Source organism: Ictalurus furcatus, chromosome 28 (genome assembly GCF_023375685.1).
Source record: "Ictalurus furcatus strain D&B chromosome 28, Billie_1.0, whole genome shotgun sequence".
In the NCBI taxonomy this organism is placed as follows: Eukaryota; Metazoa; Chordata; class Actinopteri; order Siluriformes; family Ictaluridae; genus Ictalurus; species Ictalurus furcatus.
The window spans coordinates 18,555,572-18,567,856 of NC_071282.1; the positions used below are offsets into that span (position 1 = coordinate 18,555,572).

The window sequence follows — 12,285 nt, forward strand, 5'->3', positions numbered from 1 at the left end:
AGTGGTACGTGTCAACAGACTGCTTCTCCAGAAGGGGATTAGTAATATTTCACATTTCCCACATTTCCTATTTTATTGAGAATAAATTGGCTAATAAATATTCCAGGACATGTATTGCGGTGTCTTGTTTTGCCAGCGTTTATGCACCAAAATCACCTGACCGAGGGGTGAGAAGTGAGCAGGTGCAGACATGACACTGAAAAACACTGCCATTGTGTGCTCACAATAGGTACAATCCTGCACTGATGCATAACACATCATAATATACATCCATATATATCCAGGGTTTTTTTTTTTTGTTTTTAATTCAACCAGAACGATCCGATAGCTCAAAGGGTGTTTATTTTCTCTAACAGCATCTCTGGCGATACTGCACTTTAAGAGCTCATTCTCAGCAAGCAGATTCTACTGTTAAATCAAGACGTTAATTGAACATTTACGGAAGGAGTCTCCAGTGTCAGTGCTTTGTAACGGTTTATGTAGTTTATGAGTTTATACTTTGTGGTTTCTCTGAAAACTAGGAACTAACTTTCGGATGTCTTTCGGATGAGACGTTAAACCGAGGTCCTGACTCTCCGTGGTCATTAAAAATCCCAGGATACTTTTCATAAAAGAGTAGGGGTATAACCCTGATGTCCTGGCGAAATTCCCTCATTGGTCCTTCTCTATCACAGCCCTCTAATAATCTCCATCTCTGAATTAGCTACTTCACTCTCTTCTCCTCTCCACTATTAGCTGGTGTGTGTTGGGCGTTCTGGGACAATATGGCTGCTGTCGCATCACCCAGGTGGATGCTACACACTAGTGGTGGTTGATGAGACCCCCCTCCCGCCCCATACTATGTAAAGCGCTTTGAGTGTCTAGAAAAGCGCTCTATAAATCTAACTGTTGACATTCACAACATTGCAACATTGTAACTATAAAACGTACGACACGTCGTTATTTAATGAATAACACTGATGGCAGTAGTAACAGTAGTTATGAGTAAATAAATGTAAATATTGGACTTACCCTTTTAGAAAAGCGCAGATTGAGGATGTGCACTTCTGTCCCGTTCTCCATCACGAAGTTCGTCCAGCACCCTTCTGTTTTCTCCACCACGTTGATGACTTCATTTCCGGTTCCGTAAATCCCCTTCAGTTCGCAGAACGTGGAATCTGACAAGACAAGGAAGAAACCGTCCTTTAAGAATTTCGGATTCGTGTTCGTTGGAAAATTCACATCACCCAGTCGTTACTTTCCTATAATAGCACGTCACGTAGCGTTTTATTCCTGACATAATCGTTCACGGCGACAGTGTAGTTTTAGGTTTATTGAAAATTCCACGAAAAAAAAATTCCGAAGCATCGTTTGAGTAAATATTTTTGGTCATTGCTCCACTTTTAGCAACACGTCCCACTTTAAATGATGGACAGCTCTTATATTAGCAGGTCATTGGTCTCACACACACACACACACACGCATGAGGTCTGCTGATTTATTAAAACCTGGGACCCTGAAACCCCCATGTCCAATAAACCCTGACTTCATGCTGGCAAGTGTGTGTCATATTGTTTTCCAGAGATGCTATAATGATTTATCCGAGTCTTTATTTGGCGCCTCGGTCAATGAATATTTCCCAGAAGTAAACCGAGTCTTTCCTCAGGAATTGACAGGTCAGGTGTCATTTCCTAGCCAATCAGCAGCAGGGTTCAGTTCATGTTTGAAATGAAAGATCGAGGGTGCGATTGGTTGCTGAGGTGTAACCCGTGGCACCGGCAGGCAGGAGAATTCATTGTTTTAAAGACTTGGCGTGAACTCTTTGCAGTCTGGCCCAGACGCAACGTCTCCCACTCCTTTTTTTTTTTCTTTCATTCTATCTATAAACAGTCATTTTCTCTTCATCGTGATGGAGAGTGAATGACCAGGAATTTATCCGTTTTAAAGCAAAACTAATAGAGTTATACTGAATAGTGATGAAGTCTTGTTTGAGAATGGAAAATAACAACACACAACAGTTAGAGGTCCATGCTTAGTCAATAGGTAAGGAATAAAACAGAGTATGGTGCTGTTATAGGAAATTCTTTATATATGTATATAATTCTTATATACATATATATAAGTAGTCTAGTCCTGTTTGACACCAAAAGTGCAATTTTTTTTAAAGCATTTAATTTTTTAGAGTGCGGGAAATGTTTAGTAGCTTTTTTTTCCCTCACAACGCGGGTCGATTTTTAGATACTGGGAAAGTGAATAGCAAAAAAAAAAAAAATGCTGTTTTGCTTGTACTCGTACGTTGAGGTGTATTTGTGTAAGGACACAGAGAGGGGGTTTATGGGTAAGCGTGGGGTGCAGAGTTGCACGGGGATCTGAAAACTCTCCCCTATCGGGTCGACTTTAATACACGGTGTCTGTGATCTAGAACCTGGAAGTAAGTCCTATTGATCCATTTCACCTTCGCTATTCATTTTTGTGCCACTGAGGAGTATTTAGGCTTGTTCACAAACATGTCGAAGCAGAAGTACAAACCAGGCCTAAGTCCCATTTGTTCTGCACTGTTTCCAGGAGTGGCCAGAGGACGAACAGGAAGCCGGTATGTTCGCAAGGATGACAGGAAGCGCTATGTTTAGAAGACGAGCTCGTCGTGGCGCTCATCGTGGCCCCGCTAACTGTTACCTGTCTTTTTCAGACCTAAACCTTGAGACGTTCTAACGAATCCGATGTTCGATAGCGGGTTTACAGCTCTCGCAGCTGCCTGTAACACTAACAACGAGCCTTATTCCTCTGTAAAAGTCAACGGCCTGTGACGGCGAGGAGATTTATCTCGGTCTCGGCTGTGGGAGTCTCGGCTCGGTCACATCTATCAGTCACCAAAATCAGGCGCGGAGCTGCGTTCACACTGACCGATGAACCTGACCCGCCGGAAATGCCGATGTCACTAAACGCCTCTGCTAAACGTTTCTGTGTTAAATGAGGTAGAATCTACTTTATCAGCAGCTTGAACGACTTTTTCCCATGCAAACTGCGCCTGGAGGCTGAGGATTTCCATTCGTGTGTGTATTCGGCAGGGAATGATGAGAGCGTGGCTTATTTTTCATCTTCAGACCCGACAGATAAAACGATAGCTTTCGCTGTACATCGTGAGCACTTTATGAGGCATTTGTTTGCCTTGCACTTTTTCCTTGGTCCGTGTGTGTGTGTGTGACCGTGTGTTCGTTTCCTGTTCGGCCCAGAGACCTCACTCTGAGCCAAAACACACTCATAAGGGAGTCCCGTTTGCTGGCTAAGGGGGTGATAGAGGGAGTGCGTCATGAAAGGATTGCTAAATGTTGGACAAACACACACACACACACACACACACACACACACACACACACACACACACACATCCCTGGGGTACAGCTTGAAAAATTCCATCCCACTGTGCTTTTAAAATGACTGTTGCCTTGCTTAAGCTTGAGTATTTACTAAACGATTCAGTAAAACGATTCCTTTTCAGGATTCATCTCTTTAATTTGCTTCTGTTCTAACGTGTCAACTCTACAGTAGAGTGACGACTGACACGTTATGATGGACGCGCCACATGAACACGTTAAATAAACGTTTCTAAAAGTTTTTGCCTGAGGCGACATTTATTCGTTTTCCGACACCCGAAGGTCTTTTCGGACTTTCCGCGTTCTCGGAAGCGGCGTTTTTGTTTTTGTCTTATAAACTTTAATAAATAGAAATAAAACAGAGGCTGGTGATGGAACGGCTGTTTGAAGCTGCTATGACGTAACTGAGAACAGGAACGAACTTGTTTCGTAGACATTCCACAACATTAAATAATATTAATAAAATAAATACAACTTAGGGGTCGTAAAAGTCACTCCGCGTCATGAGTGTTTATTTTCTATCAGCACAGCACGACATGTTTTAATCCTTACTTATTAATAAGACTCATTAAATCATCCAGTTATCGACTTGTAAAATAATATTACAATGATATATTTATTACAATCATTTTTTTAAATATCACCCAAAATCAGGGCCCTGAACACCTGTAACACCGGACGACACGTTTCGCGTGTTTGGAGTATGTGGCATTGAAGTGCTGTAAAGATGAAAAGTTGCAGACTGATCCCACAATCAGTGGCCGCAAAGCAGAAACCGAAAAATCCGCATAATCGGTTCTTGTTTTGCGAGTTTCGCCGAGGCAGTCACTAAGGCCTCCAGTCAGCAAAAAACAAGGAACAAAAAAAAAAACACAGAACCTCAAAGAACTTGTCCTGAGCTGGCAGCGAACGTCTACATCCTGGAAACAGCGACTTCCTTTATTGAGTCTCGTCAGAAAGTCGGAGCCACTCCTCGGACGAGGCGCTCGGCTATTGTTTCCTATTATTTCGATTTTATGGTGCGTCTGAAGCAGGTGTGGAGCTATTTATCATCAATATGACTGTATGATTCTCTCACTGATTCTCTCGCACACTTATTACAGGAGGAGGGTTGAGGAAGCCAAGATGAGTTTTCCGTCACGAGCTTCCTGAGCTGCTACGATGGACGCATACTAACACTGAGGCCTAATTATCTGTGCAGTACATTAATCAATTTGCATGGCTCGTGTCCGCGAGTGTTCTGGCCGACACTCTGGTTTATTGATGATAAGCTTTATTAGTTATACACCATCGAGCCAAAGTGACGCAGAGTAAATTCCTAACGTTTACATGCCATGAGGAAATCCGTGAGCTGCTCACTGAGTGATGATCCACGCCACACCAGAAACGTTTCACAAGTCCAAAAACATGTCTGCTACAAAGAACTGTGCTTAGATAAGGACCCTCCATATAGTTATGGGTTTTTACCTTCCTAAAAGGGTTCTAGTTTGGAACAGGGCAATTATGTTATACATACAGAGTATAGTGTATAGAGTATAGTGTATAGAGTATAGTCTATAGAGTATAGAGTATGGAGTATAGAGTATGGAGTATGTAGTATGTAGTATAGAGTATAGAGTATGGAGTATGGAGTATAGAGTATGGAGTATGGAGTATGGAGTATAGAGTATAGAGTATGGAGTATGGAGTATAGAGTATGGAGTATAGAGTATGGAGTATGGAGTATGGACTATGGAGTTTGGAGTATGGAGTTTGGAGTATAGCGTATGGAGTATAGAGTATAGCGTATGGAGTATGGAGTATGGAGTTTAGAGTATGGAGTATGGAGTATGGAGTTTGGAGTATAGCGTATGGAGTATAGAGTATAGCGTATGGAGTATGGAGTATGGAGTATGGACTATGGAGTTTGGAGTATGGAGTTTGGAGTATAGAGTATGGAGTATAGAGTATGGAGAATGGCGTATAGAGTTTAGCATTTGGAGTATAGAGTGTGGGGTATGGACTATGGAGTTTGGAGTATGGAGTTTGGAGTATAGAGTATGGAGTATAGAGTATAGCGTATGGAGTATAGAGTTTAGAGTATGGAGTATAGAGTATGGAGTATGGAGAATGGTGTATAGAGTATTGTATTTGGAGTATAGAGTGTGGGGTATGGACTATGGAGTTTGGAGTATGGAGTTTGGAGTATAGAGTATGGAGTATAGAGTATAAAGTGTGGAGTATAGAGTATGGTGTGTAGAGTATGGAGTTTAGAGTATAGAGTATAGAGGGAGTAAACAGAAATAGTAAATAGAAAGTTATTTCTTTGGGATCTGGCCTCACTGCCTGTTGATGGGACATACTAAGTAAGCAGTAAAACACTCCATGTCATGCTGTTATTTGAAAATAATCAATGACAGCGTGGTGTGATGAAGTTAAGTTCAAGTAAATCTGTTAAGTTAATAATTTTCCTATATTTTCCGTGTTTTAGTGTTTTATTCTCCTTCACCACAGCCATTTCCCAGCGATGATATTTTTTTACTGACGCAGTCGTTATAAACAGTCGTTCCTTCCCCAGCTTCTCTTTATGTTCTCTCTTGAAGTTAATAAGACTCAAAAACGCAGCTTGTCAGCTCACCCAGAAACCGCAAAGAAGCATCAAACTCCTCTGTCCTGAAAAAGTCGGAAATTTAGAGCTTTACCTACAACTGTTACAAAGCACTGACGCTGGAGACTCATTCCATTAATGCTAAATAAACATACAGTGGATGTCACTTTTAAAATTTCAGACGTAAAAACGGTACGCAGGTGAATCTGTGAACTCGTACTTCAAATATGACCCGGAATTTAGCTAGAGGTCACGTCGTGATTCACAAGATTTGATTCGAATGCTTCGTGTATCATGTGACCTTCAGGGATTATTTGAAAAGTGCTAACACTGCGCCCAGGAGTGTTTGTGTGCAGGCTGAGGGTGAAGTCAAGGGGGTCCGAGTGACCAAGTGAACGAGGGAGGGAGCGAAAAAAAAACCATGCCTCTGCTCCACACACCTATTGTCCCGGCACTTCCGTGGCCGCCGACCCCGGCCTAACCATCCACAGGAAGACAAACAAACTCTTATCAGTGGCGCGCAGAGACCTGAGCTGTCCCGTGACCTTTAACCCCTACTCCAAAAAAATCCCCACCTGAGCCTTATAATCATTATAACAGTCTGAGTGAAGCATTACTGTTCACTGTTCACCAAGACTGTCTTTAGATTTGATAGTAATACAGTAAAAATGTTGGCATTATGTTAAAATATGTATATAAAATTAACAACAGAGAGAATATGGATTAAAAAAAAAAATTGCGCCTCGGATATAGTTCTAATACTTATAGATCCTGCTGAGAGCAAACAGGAAATGAAATTCCTCTTCAGATAAGCCATGCCTGGTATACTACTGATATAAAGGAGAGTTTTACTAATGAAAATGTGATCCGAGCGTGTAAAGTTTCATTTTGTCAAAACAGTCTTAGTTCCACTTTTGATTCAGGGTTCAGGATGAACTTATGAAGACTTCTCTATTTTTCCGAAAAAACCGCAAAGTTCAACGCCCTCTCCTGTGTCGGAGAACTTACAGTAAAAGTTACAGCTTCACCCCTGAAGGTTACAAAGTGCTGACACAGGAGACGCCTTCTAAAACCGTCAGGGAACATTTCATTAGAATTTCCAGTCTGTTTTTGTGGAGCGTCAGTCCCTGTGAATAAGCGGTTACTATAGAAACCATAACGTATGTACATACACGCGTTAATATAAAACCAGTGATTTGCAGCTGCTGTTATAGAAAACTCAAGACTTTCCAGAATACACTGCTGTGGTATAATCTAATTTACTAAAAGTTAACACATTTCTCTCAGCAAACAATTTCGAACTGACGGTGAGAGTGATTATGTTATGTTAACCAATAACGCAAACACGCTTCTCGGCAACTTTCCTCCCTCATGCGTGTTTCTGCACATCTTCAGGGCATATGGCGCACTTTTTACAGCGATGACAGATCATCAGGAACAACAGCGTGAACAGAACGCTAAGTATTTAGAAATGAATTAGTGGATGAGGATGAGCTGGTGGTGGTGGGGTGCGGGGCGCGGCACAGAGAGCTCATCCGTCTTCGCTGCATTAATTAGCGCCACGGCTCGTGGAGGAAGGATTCGTTTAGCCGAGGCTGTTAGCCTGTTCCGCCGAGCAGATGGAAGCGCTGGCGCTCTTAATCATTCAAGTCTGATGTCGCTGCACACAAACATATGTTTCGCATAGACGCGACGAATGCTGCAGCGGCGTCACTGATGACTCTGACCCAAAGGAAGATTTATGTGTGAGCCTGTGAGGAATGATTCGAGCAGTAAACGCTGCGATGATTTGCAGCGTTTTGAAAAATACTCGGTTTGACCTCAGTCGTGTACCGAAAATCTGCTCCTCCGAGTAGCGCAGAGGACTGCACAGTGTTGTAACAAATCAGAGACGCAACTCCGAGCAGTGATCGTTGAGTTTTTCTTTACACAAGAAACACTGGATGAAAATCTAGTTAGTTGGGAAACTAAGTTTGTGTAAATTTATGTATAAGGAGACTCACTAATGTGAACCTCAACGGATCAGCTTCAAATCCTGCAACTGTCAACGACTTACTAAGGAATAATACTGTTTCATTCCACTTCTCCCACGACGATTTGCCAACAGTTACTCTTTTTAATTTATAAATGAAAGACACTTCGCCTTTTTCAACCACTTAAAGCTGGAACATGTTCCTGTTCTCACTTACATTACAGCAGCTACAAACATCTGTTCCTTCACCAGCCTCACTTTTTTCTCTCTTGAAGTTAATAAGACAAAAAAAATGCAGCTTGTAATGTAAATTGTAAACTCCTCTGTTACAAGTGTATAGAGTATAGACTTGAGGTGTAGAGAAAGGAGTGTAGAGTACAGAGTATGGACTATGGAGTACAGAGTGTGGAGCATAGAGTATGGAGTTTGGAGTATAGAGTATGGAGTGTAAAGTTTGGAGTATGGAGTATGGAGTTTGGAGTATAGAGTTTGGAGTATGGAGTATGGAGTACGGAGTTTGGAGTATAGAGTTTGGAGTATGGAGTTTAGAGTATGGAGTTTGGAGTACGGAGTTTGGAGTATGGAGTTTGGAGTACAGAGTATGGAGTGTAGAGTTTGGAGTATAGAGTATAGAGTATGGAGTTTGGAGTATAAAGTATGGAGTGTAGAGTTTGGAGTATGGAGTACAGAGTTTGGAGTATACAGTATGGAGTATAGAGTATGGCGTTTGGAGTATAGAGTATGGAGTATCGAGTTTTGAGTATAAAGTTAGGAGCATAGAGCATGGAGTATAGAGTTTGGAGTATAGAGTATGGAGTTTGGAGTATAGAGTTTGGAGTATAGAGTATGGAGTTTGGAGTATAGAGTTTGGAGTATAGAGTATAGAGTTTGGAGTATAGAGTATGGAGTTTGGGGTATAGAGTATGGAGTATACAGTTTGGGGTATAGAGTATGGAGTATAGAGTATGGCGTATGGAGTTTGGAGTATAGAGTATGGAATATAGAGTTTGGGGTATAGAGTTTCGAGTTTGGGGTATAGAGTATGGAATATAGAGTTTGGGGTATAGGGTATGGAGTTTGGGGTATAGAGTATGGAATATAGAGTTTGGGGTATAGAGTATGGAGTATGGAGTTTGGAGTAAGGAGTTTTGAGTATAGAGTTTGGAGCATAGAGTATGGAGTATACCATTTGGAGTATAGAGTATGGAGTATAGAGTTTTGTGTATAGAGTTTGGAGCATAGAGTATGGAGTATACCATTTGGAGTATAGAGTATGGAGTATAGAGTATGGAGAATGGCGTATAGAGTATTGCATTTGGAGTATAGAGTGTGGGGCATAGAGTTTGGGGTATAGAGTATGGAGTTTGGAGTATGGAGTTTGGAGTATAGAGTATGGAGTAGAGGCAAGTGCTGTCCATAAACGTTAAATAAACATCTCCTTACTGAAAACGTCACCGTATTACACGCGTTTTTAAATCCGTTTATCTGGCGTGTGCTCCGTACAAGTCCCTGTGAATGTGAATGAAGTTGCTGTTACTATAGAAACGATATTTTACTGTATCAGAAAAAAGCACATTACTACGTATAAACCTGTGATCTGTGTTACAGCTGGAATTACTGTCGCAGCCGCTGTTACAGAAAATGAATCCACCTTCTAACTCGAGAATTATCATTTAATATGTGTGTACTCAACATATTATATATGTGTGTTAAATCTGCTTATGCACTTAATGTAATCTTTAACTATATATGAAATTTGTGCTCAATGAAGTGAGTCTGGAATGTTTTCTCGAAATACAATTCCTCATTAAAATTGGTCATTAAAATTATGTTTAGCAGACTGTATACTGCCATTATTCTCGAAGTAGGATCCGTGAAACATAGCCATTTTTTTTTTTAAACAATGTTGTTGCAAACGGACAACTCGTCATTCTCAAAGTTATATTTATTACTGACTTATAAATAAGTTTGTACAGTTATAAACTGTGCGTTGAACTGAATGCGTTTAATAAAATAATAACTTCCATAACTCAACCACAAAAAAATATCAATAATGTCAACTTTAATCTCACTTTAATGACAAAGAGTTATGTTTGAATAGGTTGACGACTTTCACACACACACACACAAAAAAAAAAAAACCTAAATCAAATTAATAATTTAATGTTGATCTAGTAAAAGTAGATGTGAGTATATCTAAAAGTAAACTAATAATCTGGACACGAATGGCGTTGAGTATGCTTAAAGTAAACCAAGTACAATTAGAAAGAACAGAAAGTATATCACAAGGCAAATTATCTTTTAATATGTCTCAAAATAAATCAATAAATAACATTTTCCATTTATTCATAACAAAGTAGCTCCAGTGCAAAACTCTCAAAAACAATGAAGTGATTCAGCTCAGCTCATGGTCCAGTTAAACACTCATGCAACCGTGGTGTGTTAAACCTTAAGAAACCTCCCGGATCGGATTTGGACTTCAATGCAATAATACAATCTAGTATGAATCACAGATCTGCAGCGTATACTGGGTGCCTGTTTGCGTTTATAAGCTGTAGAACGGTGGCTGAGTGCCATAAGAGAAACAACAGAGACTTTCTCCGAGACATTCTCAAGCCTTTTGTTAATGTCTTTCCTCAGAAAGAAAAAAAAAAAAAAAAAAAAACAGTGAAAGAGGACGACAGAGGTTCAGGCAGTGAGCGGCGATCCTTATCGGTCCAGACGGCCGCCGCTCTGGTGCTAACAGCGGCTCTGAGATTTATCTCAGCCTGGCGCTAATGAGCCATTCAGCTCTCGGAAGTCTGGCGTAAGGAGCGAGACGGTATATCGGGATGACGGTGTACCGTGATAAATCAGTTTAGAGAAATCTTAAGACGTGATACTGGGTTAATGCTCAGACAGATGTTATGCACTAATGTATGTTCAGTGGCGCTGAAGCAGTTTAACTCCGCACTGCTGACACTAAAAGACCTCATTAAAATCAGGCAGTACTTAGTGAGTAAGAAGTGCTAAGGGAATTAAGCGCATCTCCACGAGCGCTGCTTTGATCTTCCGCTCCTGTTGATATGAGTGTCTTGTTAGCGTGTTGCATCGAACGGGAATTAGACTCGAGTGGAAAATTCCACCGAGCTTCCGTATGAACGTCGGGTCGGACGCCTGCCTTTACCCATCTGAAAATATTCCATCAGCCCACACAGAAAGCACTGAGGGTAAAAAAAAAAAAAAAAAGCGTCACACACAGGAAGAGGAGCGGGAAAAATGCACAAACAGAGTCAGCTGAAGTGGAGGGAGAGAGAAAGAGAAAAAAAAAAAGAAAGAATTGGCAGTAGAGTGGAGTCTGGAGGGAAAGACAGGGGGATTGTTAATTGCAATTTGGAGATAAAAATCGGACTCCAGGAGCGACAAGAGGTCGCGTCATTGGGTCTCCCTTCCACCCTGTCTGGCGGGGGCAGTTGAGCACGGGAATAAAAACACAGCCGATACTATATGCTAATGTGAGTGTGCTAAAATTAGCTTATTGTTTTTTTCCCCGTGCTCTCTAATGTTAACATAATACATTACTCATCGATATTTGGATCGACAGCTTTGGCTGGAATGGGGGCATTTCGGCAGGAATATATATGCGTTGGTGCATTTTGGTGTAGGGGGCATTTGATTCAATACATTTTGGCTAACAACATTTGTGCAAAAAAACATTTCCAGAGGCATTTAATTTGGGGCATTTGGGCCAAAAGAATTTTTAGCTTGGAGTGTTTGGATCAGGAACATTTGAAGAGGGACATTTAGCTTGGGGCTTTCGGCTCATTGAGGTTGGGGCATTTTACCAGAGGCATTTATGCAGGAGTATTTGGGTCAGGACAAATGGTTCAGGGCAAATGGGGTGATTGTATTTCAACGGAGGCATTTAGGTATGTGGAAATGGGGTATATGCTGGAGGCTCTGGAGTTCGTTTCCAGCAGTTTAAGTTGGGCCTATCGGGGCAGGGACAATTTGGTCAGGGGCATTTTGGCTGTCTTCCGGCCAAAGGACACAGTGACGGGTATTTTTGGCCGAGGGCAGAGCACTGTTGGGGCATTTGGGTCAGGGACATTTTGGAGTTGAGGCATTTTGCAGGACATTTATGTTGGGGCATTTAGCCTGGGGAACTTAATTCAGGGATGTATGGGCAAAACAAATATGGAAGTGGTATTTTAGCTGCGGTATTTAATTAAATGGAATTGGGGTATGTAGTGGAGGCATTTTGGCTTGGGTTGTGTTTCCAGAAGCATTTACTTTGGTGCTCTTGGCTCATAAATATTTAGACAAGGGCATGTAGGTTGGGCCAGTGGGATATGTGAACTGGGGATTTTTTGTTTGGGGGCATTTAGGTGCAG

At 41.3% G+C, this 12,285-nt stretch overlaps 1 protein-coding gene across 3 annotated transcripts in view; it reads right to left on the reverse strand.

The window, feature by feature from the left end:
- eng (endoglin) overlaps positions 1 to 12,285 on the reverse strand; it is a 40,649-nt gene that overhangs the window by 23,390 nt on the left and 4,974 nt on the right. For all 3 annotated transcript variants that reach the window (XR_008385064.1, XR_008385065.1, XM_053618469.1), the window contains exon 2: positions 1,012 to 1,157. Coding sequence is in view for 1 of the 3 variants with exons in the window: in XM_053618469.1 (XP_053474444.1) it covers positions 1,012 to 1,157 (146 nt within the window). In the remaining 2 variants the exon portion in view is untranslated. The remainder of the gene's footprint in view (positions 1 to 1,011; positions 1,158 to 12,285) is intronic.